Source organism: Nerophis lumbriciformis, linkage group LG08, assembly GCF_033978685.3.
Source record: "Nerophis lumbriciformis linkage group LG08, RoL_Nlum_v2.1, whole genome shotgun sequence".
Lineage (NCBI taxonomy): Eukaryota > Metazoa > Chordata > Actinopteri > Syngnathiformes > Syngnathidae > Nerophis > Nerophis lumbriciformis.
Genome location: NC_084555.2, coordinates 5,303,314 through 5,328,217, shown reverse-complemented (window position 1 = coordinate 5,328,217; position 24,904 = coordinate 5,303,314). Strand labels below are relative to the sequence as shown.

General features: G+C 40.2%; 1 protein-coding gene across 1 annotated transcript; it reads left to right on the top strand.

The window, feature by feature from the left end:
* Positions 1 to 235: 235 nt before the first annotated feature.
* Positions 236 to 21,588, top strand: LOC133611420 (actin, alpha cardiac muscle 1). The gene is made up of 7 exons (XM_061968173.2): positions 236 to 328; positions 568 to 706; positions 4,752 to 5,076; positions 5,139 to 5,300; positions 5,380 to 5,571; positions 10,530 to 10,711; positions 21,313 to 21,588. Exons 2-7 carry the CDS (start codon positions 578 to 580, stop codon positions 21,454 to 21,456), a joined length of 1,134 nt encoding a protein of 377 aa, XP_061824157.1. The 5' UTR covers positions 236 to 328; positions 568 to 577; the 3' UTR covers positions 21,457 to 21,588.
* The last annotated feature ends 3,316 nt before the right edge of the window (positions 21,589 to 24,904 follow it).

Sequence of the window (24,904 nt, the reverse complement as noted above, 5' to 3'; positions counted from 1 at the left end):
GGAGAAAGCAGTATGTCACCAACCTAAAAAGGCTTCAAGACGTAGAGATGAAATTGAAGCCCGTCATTGTGTCTCCGCCCTTCGCCGCTGTCCTCCATACATGGACGTGGGGGCACAGATGGACTTCCCCGTCCTCGTCATGCCATTCATGGAGCGCCTGTTGTCAATGGCGCGGCGGGCTACCAAATATAGGAAGAGGGGGTTCGCTCTGCGTAAGGGGCCTCCCCGCTGTCAACGACCCCAAGGCTATAAAACAGCCTGACCTGGCATTTCCACACCCCTTGCTTTACAACGCTGCCAAAGTCTCGAGGTGCCTGGTGCTGATCTGGTGAGTACAGGACAGAATCGTGAAGGGTTTATCCCAAGATGGACTTAAAAGACTTGATTCAACCTTAACCCCTCAACTTTGACTAACTATGTCAGCAATTAACTGGAGGCTCCAGTATGCTCATCACTGGTGAACACCGGGAGATGAGTTTTGGACCAGAGTCCTCTCACTACACAACACGTAATCCCAACTAATTTCCCCAACAATCCAAACAATGAGAACAAACAAATGTGTTGCAGAGGTGACGCCATGTGTGACGATGAAGAGACCACCGCCCTGGTGTGCGACAACGGTTCCGGTCTGGTGAAGGCCGGATTCGCCGGGGACGACGCACCTCGCGCCGTCTTCCCGTCCATCGTCGGACGCCCTCGTCACCAGGTAACGAAAACCAGCGACGTTTTAGCGATCACGGCCAGGATGTTTTGATTAAATTCATGTCACGAGTCAAGTCTATGGTGGGTGAACTTCGTAATACTCAAAAAAAAAAAAAAAGTCTTAGGTCACGTTCAGCTTTTATTGTTGAAGGAAATATTTTTCTTGTCACTTTGTCGTATTAAAACAGTAAATAATAAGGATGGAACTCTTACAGCAAATCACGATTCGATTACAATTCTTGGGGAGAAGATTCCATTCAGAATCGATTCAAAATGATTCTTGCAACATATTATTTGTTATAAAACTAAAAACAATTTTCAAACAGGTAACAAAAGCTCCTCTTGGCTGCTGACGTTTAACATATACGTGCAGCAAGTAAGCGCAAAGATGGTCAAAAAAACATATTTTTTAAAACTGCCTTTAAAAAAAATAAAAAATAATTTTTTTTTAAATAACTTTTTCAATCAAATCAAATTTGAATTTAAACCGAATTTTGAAAACGAAAATCAGATATAAGATTTTTCATTTCATCAATCAATCAATCAATCTTTATTTATATAGCCCTAAATCACAAGTGTCTCAAAGGGCTGCACAAGCCACAACGACATCCTCGGTACAAAGCCCACATACGGGCAAGGAAAAACTCACCCCAGTGGGACGTCGATGTGAATGACTATGAGAAACCTTGGAGAGGACCGCATATGTGGGTAACCCCCCCCCCCCCTCTAGGGGAGACCGAAAGCAATGGATGTCGAGTGGGTCTGACATAATATTGTGAGAGTCCAGTCCATAGTGGATCCAACATAATAGTAAGAATCCAGTCCATAGTGGGGCCAGCAGGACACCATCCCGAGCGGAGACGGGTCAGCAGCGCAGAGATGTACCCAGCCGATGCACAGGCGAGCGGTCCACCCCGGGTCCCGACTCTGGACAGCCAGCACTTCATCCATGGCCACCGGACCTGTGCCCCCCCCCCCCCCCCCCCCCCCCCCCAAGGAAAAGGGGAGCAGAGGAGAAAAGAAAAGAAACGGCAGATCAACTGGTCTAACAGGGGGGCTATTTAAAGGCTAGAGTATACAAATGAGTTTTAAGATGGGACTTAAATGCTTCTACTGAGGTAGCATCTCTAACTGTTACCGGGAGGGCATTCCTTAGTACTGGAGCCCGAATAGAAAACGCTCTATAGCCCGCAGACTTTTTTTGGGCTCTGGGAATCACTAATAAGCCGGAGTTCTTTGAACGCAGATTTCTTGCCGGGACATATGGTACAATGCAATCGACAAGATAGGACGGAGCTAGTTTAAGTTTATTTCGAACATAGAAACGATACAATGTAATGCATCACATATTTCCAGTTGTTCCATTACAGCACGTCTGAAAAGGAGTAGGAGGAAGTAGAACTTATTTAATCCTACCCCTTTTCATACCATAGCAATTTTATTCAATTTCCTTGTTCTCTGTAACAGAACAGTGAACAAATAAATAATAAATAAACAATATACCATAGTAAACAAACACATATTAAATACATAAATAATATTTGTCTCAAAAAAAAAAAGGTTCAAGATGTTCATCATAATTCTTGTTCTGTGTACTTTGTAAACACTTGTAGTTTGAACAGTCTCTTAAATTGAATCATATTGCTGCTTTTGTTTGATTTCTTTGGTTAATCCATTCCATAATTTAATTCCACATACTGATTTACTAAAGGTTTTAAGTGTTGTACAAGCATACACATGTTTTAAATTACGTTTTCCTATAAGGTTAGATTTGGATGTGAATCGATTTTTTTTCAGCAATCCAAGTTAATCACGTTTGGACGCAGATAAAAGACCGCATTATTCCCCGAAAAGAGTCCATGACATTTTTGGGAGGGTTTCTAAAGATTTATACACGCAAACCAGCAGGTAACGCTCAAGCGAATCTGAGCTTTTCTTCCCGTCACTCACCAATGACCAGGAGAGATGCAGCTGTGACACAGAGACCGCCCTGGCGAACATAAAGGCTGTGTCTCAAATTGGATACTTCCGGCCAGTACGCTTCAATACAGTGTATACTTCTGTACTTCTCAGTGTGACTGCGGTTACGTACAAATGCTGAGTGTAAGTACTTTAGTGTGCAAATTGAGACACGACCGAAACGTCTCACGAGTTGAGCAAGTTAGCAAAGAACAGCGGAGGAGTTATGATGCTGATTTTAAAACACAGTAGATTTATGAAGTCATGTAATAATCATGTACAGAATTTACCCTGGAGAGTGGACTTCTACGGTATCTCCTTCGAGCTGCTTCTTCATCAAACACACCATCAGCAGCTTGTCTGCAATTACCGCTGTTAAACATCCTTGGCTGGCATTATCGACTTATCCTGCTTCTGCGTGGCGCTGACGAGCAGTGCAGCGCTCCAACTAATTCACCAAAATAGCAAGTTACATGCGCGGCCATGCTTTTGATGATTCATTTCTATAATTCAATAACAAATCATCCACTTCTTCCCGGCACTGTCCTTCCCACTCACATTATTTTTTTCTCCCATGGTTGGAAAAACAAAGTTATGTCCATCTCTAGCTATAAGCTAAGACTGGATGTTTTGGTCGGATCTTACGGGGTTCACTGCAACATTCGCTACGTCAACCGGCTTGTAACCAAAAATGTTTGCTCACAGCCTAAAGCGACAGCTTGTATACCAAAAAACATGTATCTAGAGGTCCTACTGTATTGCAAATTAAAAAAGAATATATACATGTATATTGTTTTGTTTTTTTAAACAATTTTTCCTGAAACGGGTCTAGAAAAATGGGGGTTTTATTATCAATGGCCATACAGTAGGGAATGCATTCATATGGCCTCATTCCTGGGTGGATCTCACATGAGAGGAAGAGGGGCGTTAATCATATTGCAAGGTATTCAACACTCTACTGCCATCTGGATAGTGCACCCCCTAATTTGTCACATTTCATGTGTCAGGTAAACCAAAACAAATGGTGCCATATAAATCCCCTTCCTACTGTATCAAATTGAGGCACATTTGAGAGTAGAACCTGAAATCCAATGCGTAGGATTATGGAAAAAAAACTACTAAATCAATTTTCACGGTTCAAATAACCCAATGGTGAAATCAGGAATTAGGAAACAGGGATTTTTACTCTCTGGATCGGTTCGCAGCTGAGTGTGAAGCGACTGGGATGAGAATCAGCACCTCCAAGTCCGAGTCCATGGTTCTCGCCCGGAAAAGGGTGGAGTGCCATCTCCGGGTTGGGGAGGAGATCTTGCCCCAAGTGGAGGAGTTCAAGTACCTCGGAGTCTTGTTCACGAGTGAGGGAAGAGTGGATCGTGAGATCGACAGGCGGATCGGTGCGGCGTCTTCAGTAATGCGGACGCTGTATCGATCCGTTGTGGTGAAGAAGGAGCTGAGCCGGAAGGCAAAGCTCTCAATTTACCGGTCGATCTACGTTCCCATCCTCACCTATGGTCATGAGCTTTGGGTTATGACCGAAAGGACAAGATCACGGGTACAAGCGGCCGAAATGAGTTTCCTCCGCCGGGTGGCGGGGCTCTCCCTTAGAGATAGGGTGAGAAGCTCTGTCATCCGGGGGGAGCTCAAAGTAAAGCCGCTGCTCCTCCGCATCGAGAGGAGCCAGATGAGGTGGTTCGGGCATCTGGTCAGGATGCCACCCGAGCGCCTCCCTAAGGAGGTGTTTAGGGCATGTCCGACCGGTAGGAGGCCACGAGGAAGACCCAGGACACGTTGGGAAGACTATGTCTCCCGGCTGGCCTGGGAACGCCTCGGGATCCCCCGGGAGGAGCTGGACGAAGTGGCTGGGGAGAGGGAAGTCTGGGCTTCCCTGCTTAGGCTGCTGCCCCCGCGACCCGACCTCGGATAAGCGGAAGAAGATGGATGGATGGATGGATGGATTTTTACCCTTTAGTTCAGCCTTGGCAGAGGTCTGTTTTTTGAGTTGTTGTATCTTAAAGTTCCTGGTGCTTTATGAGTCTAATTGACGAGGTAAAATATTGTTGGACTAAGTCCTCCCTTGTCTGTTCTACCAGGGCGTCATGGTGGGTATGGGCCAGAAGGACTCCTACGTGGGCGACGAGGCCCAGAGCAAGAGGGGCATCCTGACCCTGAAGTACCCCATCGAGCACGGCATCATCACCAACTGGGACGACATGGAGAAGATCTGGCACCATACCTTCTACAACGAGTTGAGGGTGGCCCCCGAGGAGCACCCTACCCTGCTGACCGAGGCCCCCCTCAACCCCAAAGCCAACCGCGAGAAGATGACTCAGATCATGTTCGAGACATTCAACGTTCCCGCCATGTACGTGGCCATCCAGGCGGTGCTGTCCCTGTACGCCTCCGGTCGTACCACAGGTATGCGGACACAGACTGGGTAAGACTCGTCAGGTCGTTCACGCCCGTGGTGTCGTCTTTAGGTATCGTGCTGGACTCTGGCGACGGCGTGACGCACAACGTGCCCATCTATGAGGGTTACGCGCTCCCTCACGCCATCATGCGTCTGGACTTGGCGGGTCGTGACCTCACGGATTACCTCATGAAGATCCTGACAGAGCGTGGATACTCCTTTGTCACGACAGGTGAGCACAAATAGCCGCTTTTGCTTTTTTTCCCGCGCTTCGTCGCACCTAACAATGTCCCAATGTTGTGCTTGTCCAGCCGAGCGTGAGATCGTGCGTGACATCAAGGAGAAGCTGTGCTACGTGGCGCTGGACTTTGAGAACGAGATGGCCACCGCCGCCTCGTCCTCGTCCTTGGAGAAGAGCTACGAGCTGCCAGATGGTCAGGTCATTACCATTGGCAACGAGCGTTTCCGCTGCCCGGAGACCCTCTTCCAGCCTTCTTTCATTGGTGCGTAAACAGTTAACTACAACAACCATCGACTTGTACTGAACTACTAAATTACACCCGATGTAGGGCTTGCCGCTAGGCGATAAAACAGTATCTATCTATCTATCTATATATATATATTATCCTTATATATATACCGTATTTTTCGGAGTATAAGTCGCACCTGCCGAAAATGCATAATAAAGAAGGAAAAACTGCGACCTATATTCCGAAAAATACGGTATATACTATATATATATATATATATATATATATATATATACATACAGTATATACAGTATATAGTTGAGGTTTCTGTGGTTTATCCGTTATACAGTGCTCAATACCGAGGTAAAGCGGAATATACGTTCGGTCAGGAAAAAACACAGAGGCTATTTCATCCCTACAAGCCTGTCTTGCAGGTTTCCCTGCTCTTCAGGGGATTTTATCTGGTCGTATTACAGGTTTGCTGAAATTTTTTTTTTTTTTTAATTCAAATCCGACAGTCAAAAAATAGTTAAGATTAAATTTGTTTTGCTGTCAACATTTAATAATAAGGTTGTTTAAATCAGATTAGGAATGCGTAACTGTACCTCCACCCCCTTGCAAAAATGCAAAATGGTTCATTCCTCCTGAACGCGGGAAATTAAGACAAATACGTCTTAACGTCGTCAAAGCTCACCTTCACACACATTCGGAAAGCAGGATGAAGTAATAGAAGAAAGGTACAAATATATGGAATCTATTCGTGGCAGCATCTGACAAAGTTATTTGTAAATTTTCGCTTTTGCATCTCATTGCACATAACTGTGGTGCATTCAAGAACACCCGATTTAAGTTCGAAACAGAAGCGTTAATAGGTTTTAAAGACGGGGAAGGCGTCTAATTATTCTTGAAAACAAATCTACACCAATTACCTTATCTCTACCTTACACTATAAAAAATGGGAGATTTTAAATATTTATGATCAAGTGAATAAAGATAGGTTGGATGACGATTAAAACTCACATTGTGACTACTTTATATTGGATTTGTCTGCACTTTTTTGTGGAAAACAAAACAAAACACAAAGACCCTAGACCAGGCCTGGGCAATTATTTTGACTCGGGGCCCAAATTTAGAGAAATAAATGTGTCTGGGGGCCGGTATATTAAAAAAACGGAAGGGAATTTTACATTTTCTACTGAATGAGACACCCAGAATGTACATGAAAATAAAGAATTTGGGATTTACAATATTAACTATGAAGGATAAAACACTGAATATTGACAACATATGAACGTCAAACCCCCTCTCGATCGACATATTTTACAATCAAGCGAAACGCAACAAAAATGCAACAAACAGTGAAATAAGAAGGTGAAGGGTAAAAAAAAAAACACCTACGATCTGATATAGCTGATATATCACTAAGCTTTAGAACTTTGCTGTAAAAATCTCTTTCCGCGTCTGTCCCTGACACCTGCATTTCAGGCTGGTCGCTCTGGAAACACTCTGTGGAAACGCTCCCCACCCACACTGCTTGGTGCCTCGTCTGAGCTGCTGTGACTTAGATTACTATAGTAACTAATTAGATTATCATAGTGGCGAAGTTGGTAGAGTGGCCGTGCCAGCAATCGGAGGGTTGCTGGTTACTGGGGTTCAATCCCCACCTTCTACCATCCTAGTCACGTCCGTTGTGTCCTTGGGCAAGACACTTCACCCCTTGCTCCTGATGGCTGCTGGTTAGCGCCTTGCATGGCAGCTCCCGCCATCAGTGTGTGAATGTGTGTGTGAATGGGTGAATGTGGAAATACTGTCAAAGCGCTTTGAGTACCTTGAAGGTAGAAAAGCGCTATACAAGTATAACCCATTTATCATTTATGATTTATAACTAGTATATCATGCAAAAGCGCAGATTCCAACCATTGAAAAACTTTGTATAGTTCAAGACTTACGGTCATTAGAAAACATCACTGCACATCATAATGGAAGCTACAGTTTCAATCTTAAAGGTCTAAAAAAAATTATTTGGGAATGTCCGGTGGGCCATATTGAAAAGCTTAACGGGCCTTAATTTGCCCAGGTCTGCCCTAGACCCCCCTGTGCTCACCAGATCAGCACCTTGAGACCTTTTACATGTGTTTAAAAATCTAACTCGAACAAATCAAGTCAATACTTTTAATAATAATAATAATAATTAAAGCTGCAAGCAGCGTTGGACGGGCCCGCGTATTTGGCAGGTGCTAGTCCTAAGTGTCCCAATACTTTTGTCTACTTTTAGTCTGAAGTGTCCCAAGACTTTTGTCTAGTGTACCTACCTTGTCTGCATTGTGTGGGCACGTTGGTGCTTCCTGCTTTTAAGCAGCCATCTTAAAAAAACAGCAGTGCAGCAGCATCAGCGCAGCGGGTCTTTGAAGGCTCATAAAATCAAAACCGGAGCAGTTATAAAAAAAACTGTTCTGTTAATTTATGCACAAGGGTTTAATCTCTCTCCTGTGTTAGTTTGAAGCCGAAACAACAAACGCGCTCAGAGGAGATAATTTTTGAAGAAAGGTGACCGGTTTTTACAAAAATGTTGTGTTGAAGGGGGAATAGCAAACTTCCTGTATATTTTTGCTGGGGGTTGTCAATTTATGAAATGTAGGTGTAAGTGAGACCTACGGAGAGGTTTTCGTTTCATGTCTCTCCGACCTTCCCAGTGGGAGTTACAGGCAGTTTTGTAATTTTGTTATTCCGAGGAGCAGTTTTTTGTCCGTTTTATTCAAAAATTGCTGTAGAGCGCAATTTTTAGATTTGGGGTTAGGTTTTTTCATTATATCACAGTTTTAGCCAGTCCTGATATGTGTGTTCAGTTTGGTGAGTTTTGAAGCATGTTAAGGGGGTGAAATTACAGCTCAAAGAGGCAAAAGTGACTGTTTTTAGTACTTTTTTGTCTTGAAGGGGGAATTGCCAACTTCCTGTAGATTTTAGCCCGAGGATGTACAATTATGAGAACTAGGTCTAAGTCAGACCTACATAGAGGATTTTGTTTCATGTTTTTCCAACCTTCCTAGTGGGCGTTAGAGGCAGTCTAGTTTTTATTTTTCCTAGGGGGCGCTAGAGCGCAATTTAGAGTTTTGAGGTTTGTTTTTTTGATAAAAAGTTTTGCCGTATATTACTGATGTGTGTGTAAAATTTGGTGAGTTTTGAAGCATGTTAAGGGGGTCAAAGTAGTGCGCAAAGCTGCGGAATAATAATAATAATAATAATAATAATTAAAGCTGCAAGCAGCGTTGTTCGGGCCCGCGTATTTGGCAGGTGCTAGTCCTAAGTGTCCCAATACTTTTGTCTACTTTTAGTCTGAAGTGTCCCAAGACTTTTGTCTAGTGTACCTACCTTGTCTGCATTGTGTGGGCACGTTGGTGCTTCCTGCTTTTGAGCAGCCATCTTAAAAAAACAGCACCGCAGGAGCATCAGTGCAGCGGGTCTTTGAAGGGTCATAAAATCAAAACCGGAGCAGGTATCACAACTCTTTCACCAACTTTTAATCAGAAGGGTTCAATCTCTCTCCTGTGTTAGTTTGAAGCCGAAACAACAAACGCGCTCGGAGGAGATAATGTTTGAAGAAAGGTGACCGGTTTTTACAAAAATGTTGTGTTGAAGGGGGAATAGCAAACTTCCTGTATATTTTTGCTGGGGGTTGTCAATTTATGAAATGTAGGTCTAAGTGAGACCTACATAGAGGTTTTTGTTTCATGTCTCTCCGACCTTCCCAGTTGGAGTTACAGGCAGTTTTGTCAGATTTTTCATCCGAGGAGCAGTTTTTTGTGCGTTTTTTTGTAGAGCACAATTTTTGAATTTGGGGTTAGTTTTTTTTATTAGATCTCAGTTTTTGCCAGTCCTGATGTGTGTGTTCAGTTCGGTGAGTTTTGAAGCATGTTAAGGGGGTCAAATTACAGCGCAAAGAGGCAAAAGTGACTGTTTTTAGTACTTTTTTGTCTTGAAGGGGGAATTGCCAAATTCCTGTTGATTTTATCCCGAGGATGTACAATTATGAGAACTAGGTCTAAGTCAGACCTACATAGAGGATTTTGTTTCATGTTTTTCCGACCTTCCTAGTGGGAGTTAGAGGCAGTCTAGTTTTTATTTTTCCTAGGGGGCGCTAGAGTGCAATTTTGAGTTTTGAGGTTTGGTTTTTTGATAAAAAGTTTTGCCGTATATTACTGATGTGTGTGTAAAATTTGGTGAGTTTTGAAGCATGTTAAGGGGGTCAAAGTAGTGCGCAAAGCTGCGGAATAATAATAATAATAATAATAATAATAATAAAACCTTAGAAATTCAATAGGTCCTTATGTCCCATTGCATAAGGACTCCCTGTGGGAGTCCTTTTGCAATGGGCCATGGCGGGCCCTAATAAGAATAAAACCTTAGAAATTCAATAGGTCCTTATGTCCCATTGCATAAGGACTCCCTGTGGGAGTCCTTTTGCAATGGGCCATGGCGGGCCCTAATAATAATAAAACCTTAGAAATTCAATAGGTCCTTATGTCCCATTGCATAAGGACTCCCTGTGGGAGTCCTTTTGCAATGGGCCATGGCGGGCCCTAATAATAATAATAATAATAAGAATAAAACCTTAGAAATACAATAGGTCCTTATGTCCCATTGCATAAGGACTCCCTGTGGGAGTCCTTTTGCAATGGGCCATGGCGGGCCCTAATAATAATAAATAAGTAATATTACAGACCAAACTGGGGCCACAAACAAAAAGACTAGAGTTGGCCCAGTGTCAACTGGTAGTCACACTTTATCCCCAACCTGCGATTGATGAACTCGCCGACTTATTTCAAGCAGACACATATCGTTGACATTTGTGCCAGCAAACGTGTGCAGCTGTCGGCGGGAAGCTGTCTGTAGTAGCGCCTGTTACGACAGCTGACGTGTTTGGGGCAGGGGGAAGGGGGCGGGGGCTACACACCACTAAGCTGACCTCCCCGTTCTGCATGTTTGTTGCACAGGCATGGAGTCCGCAGGCATTCACGAGACCACCTACAACAGCATCATGAAATGCGACATCGACATCAGAAAGGACCTGTACGCCAACAACGTGCTGTCAGGCGGCACCACCATGTACCCCGGTATCGCCGACCGCATGCAGAAAGAGATCACGGCTCTGGCGCCCAGCACCATGAAGATTAAGGTAGATATTAACACACAATTTAGTAGGAAATCATACAATGGCACGGCAGCATGAAGAATCCACAAAGATGGCTGACATAGCACACAAAAAATGTTACATGTTGAAAATAAGGTGAAAACAAAACAAAAAATTAAAAATGTCCCTAATACGGTAAACTATTGTTTGTCGCTGTTAAATGGTTCTGGGCCTGACCATTATAAATTAATTTCCGCAAAGTAGAAATTACTCATTTTAAATCAAATATTGTCAGAGCTGGAGCATAACAAAACGTGTTAAACCCAGTTTTAACATTCTGAGAGCTCTCTAGACGTGAAATAACACCCACATACTTGTTTATTTTAATATAGTAAGGCTGCCTGAGGCTTAGCCAATCAGTGGCCACGATGTTGAACACACACTGTAAATTCTTCGGTCATCTAGTGGCCAATACTACTATGGCAGTGTTTCTCAAACTTTTTTCACCAAGTACCAGAGGTGTGGACTCGAGTCACATGACTTGGACTCGAGTCAGACTCGAGTCATGAATTTGATGACTTTAGACTCGACTTGACAAAATGTAAAAAGACTTGCAACTCGACTTAGACTTTAACATCAATGACTTGTGACTTCACTTGGACTTGAGCCTTTTGAATTGACATGACTTGACATGACTTGCTACTTTCCCCAAAACCCAAAGATGAAAAAGTTATTCGGGAGCGCTCCGTATTTTTCATTGTGTACTTGTCTATCAGCGCTGCGTGTGTCAGCTGGTGTGGTCTCAGTACAACAGCCAATCAAATTAGATCTACTTTGTTTTCATCACACAGCATTCATCCAATCAAATTGCAGGACAACCAACGAAGAAGACATGTCCAAACCACACGCCAGTGAACAAAAAATGATACCTAAAATAATTTTGTTTGGGTATAAAAATTACGAGGTGGTCAACACAAAACGGTTTGCAATATGCAACACATGCGGTTCGAAAATTACTGATGGAGAGGCAACAACTTCCAACTTCGTCCGGCATTTGAAGTTGCACAAAGAACGGTAAGTTTTGAATGTAAGATAACGTTTATTGGCTAAGTAACGTGACTTTTATTTGCTGTGTAGTTAAATCAGTGAGGCTGTAAACTCACTGCTAACGTTATAACGTTATTGCAAACACGGGAATCTGTTGCAGTTCACTACCTTATTCATACTTTTTGTTCAGTGATTTTTTTTAAACAGGGTTACGTTAGTCAACATATCACACGTAACGTTAGACGGCGGTCAGCAGCACCGCGTATTTTAGCCACCTAAAAAAAGACAAAAATAGTCAAATAAAGGTCAGTTAAAATGTATACTATATTATGAATATGTGTACCGTTTTAGCTAGCTTTCTGACATACTGTTGGTTGTTTACCTCAGTGGTCCCCAACCACCGGGCCGTGGCCCGGTACTGGTCCGTGGATCGATTGGTATCGGGCCGCACAAGAATTCTTTTTTTTTTTTTTTCTTTTTTTAATTAAATCAACATAAAAAACACAAGATACACTTACAAGTAGTGCACCAACCCAAAACAACTCTCTCCCCCCTTTTGTTCTGGGCATTGAACATGAAGACTCTTCCTTCACTTCCGAGTGGCCATGAGAGTCTTAGCAGTGCCTGCCTCCAGTGCTCCAGTGGAGCGAGTTTTCAGCCATGGTGGCATCATACTACGCCCCCATCGTGCACAAATGACTGACAGACTCTTGGCTAATTTGGTCTTTTGCAAATGCAATGCAGCATAGGGCCCTGACATATAAAAAGTACAACTTTTTTGTTATGTTCACGTATATGTCATGTTTTTTCAATGTTAACACTTTTGTACAAATAAGTACATTTGCACTTTATTTTTCAATGTGTTTGTTCTGTAAAGGAATGAGTTAATGTTTAAAATGACTGGTTAATAGTGCTATTATGAAGTGCAATGTCAGCACAATTTTCTTTCCTGCAATTTAAAATGCACTTGTTTTAATAAATAAATACAGCGTTTGAAAAGCATACACAATCTGTGTTAATATATTAGTCTGTGGTTAAAAGGACTTGAAAGGACTCGAAACTCAAAATGCAGGACTTAGGACTTGACTTGAGACTTTCCAGTCTTGACTTTGGACTTGACTCGGGGCTTGCCTGTCTTGACTCGGGACTTGACTCGGACTCGAGGGCAAAGACTTGAGACTTACTTGTGACTTGCAAAACAATGACTTGGTCCCACCTCTGCCAAGTACCCCCTCAGAAAACACTTGGCTCTCCAAGTACCACCGTAATGACCAACATTAGAACACAATAGCGTAAAAGGCCTAAGTAGTCATTAAAAACAAGGCAGAGGTTTTATTTAACAAGTATATTAAATACATTATACACAGTTTGAACACTAACACTGTGTTTGACACCTACTCGGTGGCCTAGTGGTTAGAGTGTCCGCCCTGAGATCGGTAGGTTGTGAGTTCAAACCCTGGCCTGGTCATACCAAAGACTATAACAATGGGACCCATTACCTCCCTGCTTGGCTCTCGGCATCATCAAATCACCAAAAATGATCCATTGCTGCTGCCCACTGCTCCCCTCACCTCAAGGGGATGGGTCTTGAAAAATAAAACACTGTACTTTAATCAAGCGATTATTTGGCGTACCACAAGATGGATTCCACAAACCACAGTTTGAGAATAACTCTACTATAGAATTAGTAATGTAGACATTTTTATGCTTGGAAATGCTTAATATTGAATAATATTAAGCAAATGATAATAAAACTGCAAACTAAATCATTTAAAAAACAAAAAAATTGCATGGACACTCAAAAATGGCCGACCGACAGCTTCATGCATACTGTATTAAGCATCAAAATACAGTTTTTTGTCTAAAAGGGGAACATTATCACAATTTCAGAAGGGTTAAAACCATTAAAAATCAGTTCCCAGTGGCTTATTTTATTTTTCAAAGTTTTTTTCAAAATTTTACCCATCACGCAATATCCCTAAAAAAAGCTTCAAAGTGCCTGATTTTAACCATCGTTATATACACCCGTCCATTTTCCTGTGACGTCACATAGTGATGCCGATACAAACAAACATGGCGCATAGAACAGCAAGATATAGCGACATTAGCTCGGATTCAGACTCGGATTTCAGCGGCTTAAGCGATTCAACAGATTACGCATGCATTGAAACGGATGGTTGTAGTGTGGAGGCAGGTAGCGAAAACGAAATTGAAGAAGAAACTGAAGCTATTGAGCCATATCGGTTTGAACCGTATGCAAGCGAAACCGACGAAAACGACACGACAGCCAGCGACACGGGAGAAAACGAGGACGAATTCGGCGATCGCCTTCTAACCAACGATTGGTATGTGTTTGTTTGGCATTAAAGGAAACTAACAACTATGAACTAGGTTTACAGCATATGAAATACATTTGGCAACAACATGCACTTTGAGAGTGCAGACAGCCCAGTTTTCATCAATTAATATATTCTGTAGACATGTTTAGTGGTCCCTTGGAACTTAATAGTGTTGGTGTTGAATTTAGGTGTTTGTTTTCCGTCTGACTCCTTTATCATCGTCGTTGTCAAAGCAGTGTCAACTTTAATATTTGTCCAGGTCCTTGGTGTCATGGACAACAAGTAATCTTGCTCCTGGACCTCCATTCAGCTTGATGTAGATTTTACAGTTGGCACTCAATGTTCCCTTTTTTTAGCATCACGTCCTTTGTCCAACATCAAAAATTGCTTTCCCTCGTGTCCTGTGTCCAGAGAATAATTTAATTCAGGTGACAGCAAAGGTTTCGGGATTTTAGTTTTTCTTTTGGATTTTGACATTGCAGCAGCTTGTCAACAGTTTTGTAAGTAGATAATGTGCATAAAGACAATTAGTTTTTTTTGTATTGAAATTGCCGACTTCGTGATGTTTTTTGAATTTGTGGTCGTGTTATTTGTCTGTAACCCTGCCGATCAAAGCTTGTTTTGATACATGTAGCACTAAGTTTGACCAGTGGAGGGCGGCAACGCTACACCTTAGGTTTAATTGTAATAAGTCATATTGTGTGCTATGTTTGGTGTGTGAATGTATTAATGCTAAACCTTTTATTTTATTTATGTAAAATATATATTGAACATTATTTATGTAAAATATACAATGGTCGTTCCATTTTGTCCACCAGCGACGCTGAGATCAATATTCATGCATTCGTTACGTCTCGTCTCGATTACTGTAACGTATTATTTTCGGGGCTCCCTATGTCTAGCATTAAAAGATAACAGTTGGTAGAAAATGCGGCTGCTAGACTTTTGACAAGAACAAGAACGTTTGATCATATTACGCCTATACTGGCTCACCTGCACTGGCTTCCTCTGCACTTAAGATGCGACTAAGGTTTTACTACTTACGTATAAAATACTAAACGGCTAAACTAGCTCCATCCTATCTTGATGATCGTATTGTACCATATGTCCCAGACAGAAATCTGTGTTCTAAGAACTCCGGCTTATTAGTGATTCCCAGAACCCAAAAAAAGTATGCGCGCTATGGAGCGTTTTCTATTTAGGTTCCAGTACTATGGAATGCCCTACCGGTAACAGTTAGAGATGCTACCTCAGTAGAAGCATTTAAGTCCCATCTTAAAACTCATTTGTATATACTAGCCTTTAAATAGACCCCCCGTTTAGACCAGTTGATCTGCCGTCTCTTTTCTGCCCTGCCCCCCTCTCCTGCGTAAAGAGGTTATCAGGAATAAACGTTGATTGATTGATTGACGTTATACTTTTGTCATGTTTATTTTATGTTTATATTTTCAGTCTTACAAACATGTCGCAGGATATCCACACATTCTTGCCATCTCTGTCGTAGCATAGCTTTCGTCGGTAAAGTGTGCGGAACAAACGTCCAATTTCTTGCCACTTTCGCATCTTTGGGCCACTGGTGCAACTTGAATCCGTCCCTGTTCATGTTGTTACACCCTCCGACAACACACCGACGGGGCATGATGTCTCCAAGGTACGGAAAACAGTCGAAAAAACGGAAAATAACAGAGCTGATTTGACTCGGTGTTTGAGAAAATGGCGGATTGCTTCCCGATGTGACGTCACAAGCTTCGAGAGCGAATAATAGAAAGGCGTTTAATTCGCCAAAATTCACCCATTTAGAGTTCGGAAATCGGTTAAAAAAATATATGGTCTTTTTTCTGCAACATCAAGGTATATATTGACACTTACATAGGTCTGGTGATAATGTTCCCCTTTAAACATGAAGAGTTGTGGATTGTTTGACAAAAATAGTAAATATAAGTTATGTTTTCATAAAAAAAATATTAAATATGATTTCACAACAAAACAAAAAACGAAATACATTACTCCAAAAATGCAATATATTCAGTACTTTGATATATGCACAGTAGTTATGTGTATGTGTCAAAGTAGTTACTACTATGTTTTTAGGACTGCAGCTATTGATTCTTTTAGTAATCAAATAATGGATCAATTAGTTTGTTCCGATGACTCAAGTAATCAGATAAAAGGTAGCCTTAGTGTATTTTAGGGAAAATAGTTGAAATAAAGATTTTTCTGCTTGCCATAACCTTCATTCTATTTTTTTAATAAATAAAAAGCTTCATGCATACTGTACTAAGCATCAAAATACCGTTTTTTCTTAAACATGAAGAGTTGTGGATTGTTTGACAAAAATAATAAATATAAGTTATGTTTTCATAAAAATATATTAAATATCATTCCACAACCAAACAAAAAAATGAAATACATTACACCAAAAATGCAATATATTCAGTATTTTGATATATTCACAGTAATTATGTGTATGTGTCAAAGTAGTTACTATGATGTGTTCAAGGCTGCAGCTATTGATTCTTTTAGTATTCAAATAATCAATCAATTAGTTTAACATTGAAATTACACTTTTAACATTTCTGCATTAATAAAAAAAACAAAAATAAATAGTCCTCAATGTTAGCTGCCACACAAATCACGGCACCCACACACCACCACTGTTATGTGTGCTCTATTACAGCGGCCGTGCGGAAACAGTGTCTGTTCAAAGTGTATTTAAAGTTCCGGACACTCAATGCGGTCCAGATTTTTATGAGTTACACTCAAACTATTAATCGAAGCAACATAATATAAATCAAAGGTTTTTTTCTAATCAAATAAATCGCATGGAGTATATACAGTATATATGAAACAATCCAATAGCTGCTGTCCAGTGAAAAGCATGCATGTTAAAAAATGTAATATAAATCAAGTACATAATTACAAAAAGTACTAAACAATGAGTGAACGTGTGTGTGTGTGTGTGTGTATGTGTGTGTGTGTGTGTGTGTGTTCTTGTATTTCTATCCTTCTTGAGACATCAACAAAGAAAAGTACCTTCCATATGAGGACCGGTGAATAAGTTAGGACATAAATCATGGTCCCAATATGGAAAACCATTGCATCTAAGAGAGAATGTCTCATTTGCACCCTTGGTGGTGAAATCTATCAAAATTAGGGTGGTCCCAAAAAGGAGGGATTTTTCAAATTGACTGTGCGTCGGTTTTAAAAGTGCTCCTCCTCTGGCCAACATATGTAATAAGAACTATAAATAATAAATGATAAATGGGTTGTACTTGTATAGCGCTTTTCTACCTTCAAGGTACTCAAAGCGCTTTGACACTACTTCCACATTTACCCATTCACACACACATTCACACACTGATGGAGGGAGCTGCCATGCAAGGTGCTAACCAGCACCCATCAGGAGCAAGGGTGAAGTGTCTTGCTCAGGACACAACGGACATGACGAGGTTGGTACTAGGTGGGGATTGAACCAGGGACCCTCGGGTCGCGCACTGTGTGTAAGAAGTTGAAATGCCACCTTTGGCCAAAATTAATTAAAAAAATAAATAAATAAATATGTATAAAGAGACATACTGTAATAACTTGAAGTAAATAATGAAGGTTAAAAATAATTACAAACAAATAATAAAATTTTTTTTTTTTAAAAACTAAAAGCTTACATTTTTTATATTTGCATAGCATGTATATATTATTGTTGTAAATACAAATATACATATATATATATATATATATATATATATATATATATATATATATATATATATATATATATATATATATATATATATATATATATATATATGTCTTAATAAGGTTATCCAAAAAATAGTGCTCGATACCGTAGTAGAGCGCAATATATGTATGTGTGGGGAAAAAAATCACAAGACTATTTCATCTCTACAGGCCTGTTTCATGAGGGGGGTACCCTCAATCGTCAGGAGATTTTAATGGGAGCATTCGCATACCATGGTTTATATAGGGCACAGAGTGGGTGGGTACAGGCTGGCCTAGGGGCGTGGTGATTGGTTCATGTGTTACCTAGGAGGTGTTTCCGTCTATGGCGGCATGTTGTTACAATTTCGCTGCGCTTGTTGAGGGATGACAGGTCTGGACGGTAGATAATAAACAGTTTCTCTTTCAAGCATAGGTTGCATCTTTTATTACCACTATTGTAAGGTGTGCTGGATGCAAGAATTTGCCATGTTATTGAATATTCAACATTATTGTCTTTGAGGTCCCAAATGTGTTTGCTGAGTTCTGTGGTATTTCGCAGGTTTTTGTTCCTGAAAGAAGCCTTGTGGTTGTTCCATCTGGTTTTGAATTCACCCTCGGTTAATCCTACATATGTGTCGAAAGAAACCTGATTGCCCCCTCAACGGGGGATGCTTACAAACATCAGTTGTCTACCAATCTAAGGTAATACGCAAGGACATTAACACATCCGACACATATGTAGGATTAACCGAGGGTGAATTCAAAACCAGATGGAACAACCACAAGGCTTCTTTCAGGAACAAAAACCTGCGAAATACCACAGAACTCAGCAAACACATTTGGGACCTCAAAGACAATAATGTTGAATATTCAATAACATGGCAAATTCTTGCATCCAGCACACCTTACAATAGTGGTAATAAAAGATGCAACCTATGCTTGAAAGAGAAACTGTTTATTATCTACCGTCCAGACCTGTCATCCCTCAACAAGCGCAGCGAAATTGTAACAACATGCCGCCATAGACGGAAACACCTCCTAGGTAACACATGAACCAATCACCACGCCCCTAGGCCAGCCTGTACCCACCCACTCTGTGCCCTATATAAACCATGGTATGCGAATGCTCCCATTAAAATCTCCTGACGATTGAGGGTACCCCCCTCATGAAACAGGCCTGTAGAGAGATGAAATAGTCTTGTGATTTTTTTTCCCCACACATACATATATTGCGCTCTACTACGGTATCGAGCACTATTTTTTGGATAACCTTATTAAGACATATATATATATATATATATATATATATATATATATATATATATACATGCATATATATATATCTATATATATATATATAGATATATATATATAGATATATATATATAGATATATATATATATCTATCTATATATATATATATATATATATATATATATATATATATATATATGTATGTACATGCATGTATATATATATATATATACAGGGTGGTCCTAAAGAGGTAGGCATTTTTCGGAGGTCTAACGAAGGTAACAAATACAAGTGTGTGTGTGTGTGTGTGTGTGTGTGTGTGTGTGTGTGTGTGTGTGTGTGTGTGTGTGTGTGTGTGTGTGTGTGTGTGTGTGTTGGATAAAATACATGTACAAAAATCGAGGGAAACATGGTTACTGGATGATATTCATTTTTATACCAACCACTTAGGATGTGAATCTTCAACACAATTTGATATCAATTCTTGGGGTGACAATTTGATTTAGAATCATTTCTCATTTTAAAACGATTCTCGATTCATTCTTATTCTTGCAATATTTTGTTTGGTATATAAATCATCATAAAACCTTTTTAAAAAAAAAAAGGTTACTGGTTACAAAGGCACCTTTTTGCAGCTGACGTATACACAAAGTGAATAAGGACGGAGATGTCCTAAAAATATGTCTCTTGAAAATTGCAATTCTTAAAAATGTGGAATCAATTTAAGAATTGTAATTAATACGAATCGCGATTTGGATGTTAATTGATTTTTTCCAGCACTCCTACTAACTATATCGCTTTTTGTACAGAATCCTTATAAATTCTTGTAAGAACGTTCTTTTTGACTTTCAGCTACCATTTCTAGCAGAATTGATGTAAACATGTTATATTGAATCAGAATCAGAATCAGCTTTATTGTCATTACGCAAGGTAACGAGATTGAGGCCATTCCATACAGTGCGATGTGTGCATGCTAGAAAAACAATGTGCAAATATATAAAAATATAAAAAATGTAGAAGTGCAATGAATATGGTGTGAAATGAATATATACATGAAAAAAAAAACAAAAAAAACAGGGTGGTTGGTGGAATGGGTTATTGCACCAAAGAGAAGGCAGTTCTAGGTCTAGCTCCGTCCTATCTTGTCGATTGCATTGTACCATATGTCCCGGCAAGAAATCTGCGTTCAAAGAACTCCGGCTTATTAGTGATTCCCAGAGCCCAAAAAAAGTCTGCGGGCTATAGAGCGTTTTCTATTCGGGCTCCAGTACTATGGAATGCCCTCCCGGTAACAATTAGAGATGCTACCTCAGTAGAAGCATTTAAGTCCCATCTTAAAACTCATTTGTATACTCTAGCCTTTAAATAGCCCCCCTGTTAGACCAGTTGATCTGCCGTTTCTTTTCTTTTCTCCTCTGCTCCCCTTTTCCTTGAGGGGGGGGGGGGGGGGGCACAGGTCCGGTGGCCATGGATGAAGTGCTGGCTGTCCAGAGTCGGGACCCGGGGTGGACCGCTCGCCTGTGCATCGGCTGGGAACATCTCTGCGCTGCTGACCCGTCTCCGCTCGGGATGGTGTCCTGCTGGCCCCACTATGGACTGGACTCTTACTATTATGTTGGATCCACTATGGACTGGACTCTCACAATATTATGTCAGACCCACTCGACATCCATTGCTTTCGGTCTCCCCTAGAGGGGGGGGGTTACCCACATATGCGGTCCTCTCCAAGGTTTCTCATAGTCATTCACATCGACGTCCCACTGGGGTGAGTTTTTCCTTGCCCGTATGTGGGCTTTGTACCGAGGATGTCGTTGTGGCTTGTGCAGCCCTTTGAGACACTTGTGATTTAGGGCTATATAAATAAAGATTGATTGAGATTGAGTTATGAGGGACAATGGGGCAGTCCGTTCAGGATGGTTATGGCCCTGGGGAAGAAGCTGTTCTTTAGCCTGTTTGTTTTGGTTTTAATGCACCTGTAGCGCTTCCCAGAGGGCAGCAGGTGGAACAGGTCAGAGCCAGGGTGGGTGCTGTCCTTGATGATGGCACTGGCTCTGTTGAGGCAGCGGGAGGTGTAGATGTCCGTCAGAGAGGGGAGAGGGCGGCCGATGATCTTCTGAGCCGTCTTGACCACTCTTTGCAGCCTCTCCCTGTCTGCTGCAGTGCAGCTGCCGTACCATACCGTACCATTGCTGATTGTATTCTGATATATATATCAGAGAAAAACTTTTGGAGGTTAATGGTTTCGACAGAAAATCCAACTTAAAAATATTCAATCTTGTTTGTGTCCAGATCATCGCGCCCCCTGAGAGGAAGTACTCCGTGTGGATCGGTGGCTCCATCCTGGCCTCCCTGTCCACTTTCCAGCAGATGTGGATCAGTAAGCAGGAGTACGATGAGGCCGGGCCCTCCATCGTCCACAGGAAGTGCTTCTAAGGGAGCACCGTGCTCCCCCCCCCCCCGCTCTACCGCCACCAACACAGCAGTTCATTTGTCATCATCACTATTATTTGTTTACAGAATTTATATATGTATAGCTTTCTAAATAAACAAGGGTCGCCTCTGTCAGTTGGGTACATGAGTCTGGCTTACACATGGTGAAATGATCTTCTTTAAAAAAACAAAAAAAACCCACAGAGGTTAGGTGTCCTCTGCTCACGCGTTAAGGTTATTAAAAATTTGAATTAAAAAAGATTACAATGAGCGAAGAGGATAAGCCACCTCCTGAGATATTAACTTCACCAAGTTTCATTGAGGGAAAACACACGTGGTCATGTGACCTCTTAATCTGCTTTTGTACAGTGATGGACAAACCTCAATGTAATAATAATAACATATTAGGGTCTAATAATAGTACACGCTCTAGTCTGTGTTCTGTTTAGTGATCATATCACTAAACACAATTTAGGGCATGGCTATTTTTAACCCTACACAAACACGCAGAGCAAATCTTGCAATCTCTGCTACAGTTCATCCCAAATGTTCATAACCACTGCGTCATGGAGGATTATTATGGCTAAAAAGGAAACATTGGGCATTTATTGGACATTTATTCAGATTTACGTTCACTTTTTCTGTAACACTTACATAAGGCCAAGTTGTGCAGTGATCAAGTAGATGCATTCCAATTGAGGGAATATAAACTAGCTGATGGCAACTTTACAGGACAAAATTATCGCCACCTACAGGACTGGAGTGCAAAATCATGTATATCATGTTTTTTGGGGGTTTTTTTAGATTTAGAAGCAAAATATGCAAATATTCCTACTGTACACTTACATTATGATATTTTAAGTGCGACGTACAAAAAACAAAAATAATCCTCATTTACTTAAATTAAATTTGGAATATACAAAGAAAAAGTTGTAAAATGTGTAAATTTGAGAGAAAAGAAGTCTTAGTATTAAAAGATTAAAGCCGTAATGTTACAAGAATGCAATGGTGATTTTATCAAATTAAAGTGGTAATTTGAAAAGAATAGAGTTGTACTTTATAATAATAAAAAAAAATACTTTATGATGATACCAAAATACCAGAATTAAAAAGTTAAAGTTAAAGTACCAATGATTGTCACACACACACACTGTGGTGAAATTAACCTCTGCATTTGACCCATCCCCTTGTTCACCCCCTGGGAAGTGAGGGGAGCAGTGAGCAGCAGCGGTGGCCGCGCTCGGTAATCATTTTTGGTGATTTAACCCCCAATTCCAATGATGTATTTGAGAGAAACGACGCCATAATATTACAAAGACAAGGACTTAATGGTACGGGAATAAAGTCGTAATTGTACGAAAATAATGTCATCATTTCACAAGAATAAAGTCGTCAATCCATATTTGAGAAAAAATATGTCACGGTAATACAATAATAAAAGTTATGATCAAAAAAGAAAAATAATATTATAAAAAATAAATTAATGAAGTAATTTTTTGACCAAAAAAATTACTGTATCAAAGTTTTTACAACTTTCTCGTAGCGTTACTCGAACCGATAAGTTTTGTTTTTTAAATAAGTTTAGTAGAACTAGTTGCTCAATAATAAACTGTAATATTAAGAGAAAAAGGTCTTAACTTTTGAAAAATAACACTATGACATTACAATTCAACATTTTGTAACAAAAATCCGAATTCAGTTTTGTAACATCACAACTTTATGGACTGACAACTACTTAGATTGCTTTCTTGAATGTGTGAACGTCATTGATGCCTTAGTCCGTATGTCAACAGAACTGCTTGTTGCTAGGCACTATCAAAGGAAACGAGTCTCAAAGGAACACTGTAAAGGCTGTTCATTTACATATTCTCATTCCAGGTGCATTGCAGCTCTGTATTAACTGTAAAATACAATTTAGAAACAGAAATAGCGCCAACTGGTGGGGTACCAATTGCCAATACACTTGATGGTGATGTTTAATTGAGAATAACTCCCAAATGTTCATAACCACTGCGTCATGGAGGATTATTATGGCTAAAAAGGAAACATTGGGCATTTATTGGACATTTATTCAGATGTGTGTTCAATTTTTCTGTAACACTTACATTAGGCCAAGTTGTGCAGTGATAAAGTAGATGCAATCCAATTGGGGGAATATAAACTAGCTGACGGCAACTTTACAGGACAAAATTATCGCCACCTACAGGACTGGAGTGCAATATCATGTATATCATGTTTTTGGGGGTTTATTTTAGATTTAAAAGCAAAAGATGCAAATATTCCGTATTACTGTACACTTACATTATGATATTTTAAGTGCGACGTACAAAAAACAAAAATAATCCTCATTTACTTAAATTCAATTTGGAATATACAAAGAAAAAGTTGTAAAATGTGTAAATTTGAGAGAAAAGAAGTCTTAGTATTAAAAGATTAAAGCCGTAATGTTACAAGAATGCAATGGTGATTTTATCAAATTAAAGTGGTAATTTGAAAAGAATAGAGTTGTACTTTATAATAATAAAAAAAATACTTTATGATGATGCCAAAATACCAGAATTAAAAAGTTAAAGTTAAAGTACCAATGATTGTCACACACACACACTGTGGTGAAATTAACTTCTGCATTTGACCCATCCCCTTGTTCACCCCCTGGGAGGTGAGGGGAGCAGTGAGCAGCAGCGGTGGTCGCGCTCGGGAATCATTTTGGTGATTTAACCCCCAATTCCAATGATGTATTTGAGAGAAACGACGCCATAATATTACAAAGACAAGGACTTAATGGTACGGGAATAAAGTCGTAATTGTACGAAAATAATGTCATCATTTCACAAGAATAAAGTCGTCAATCCATATTTGAGAAAAAATATGTTACGGTAATACAATAATAAAAGATATGATCAAAAAAGAAAAATAATATTATAAAAAATAAATTAATGAAGTAATTTTTTGACCAAAAAAATTACTGTATCAACATTTTTACAACTTTCTCGTAACGCTACGCGAACCGATAAGTTTTGTTTTTTGTTGCTCAATAATAAACTGTAATATTAAGAGAAAAAGGTCTTAACTTTTGAAAAATAACACTATGACATTACAATTCAACATTTTGTAACAAAAATCCGAATTCAGTTTTGTAACATCACAACTTTATGGACTGACAACTACTTAGATTGCTTTCTTGAATGTGTGAACGTCATTGATGCCTTAGTCCGTATGTCAACAGAACTGCTTGTTGCTAGGCACTATCAAAGGAAACGAGTCTCAAAGGAACACTGTAAAGGCTGTTCATTTACATATTCTCATTCCAGGTACATTGCAGCTCTGTATTAACTGTAAAATACAATTTAGAAACAAAAATAGCGCCAACTGGTGGGGTACCAATTGCCAATACACTTGATGATGATGTTTAATTGAGAATAACTCCCAAATCAGATGCTGTGTGCGCGCG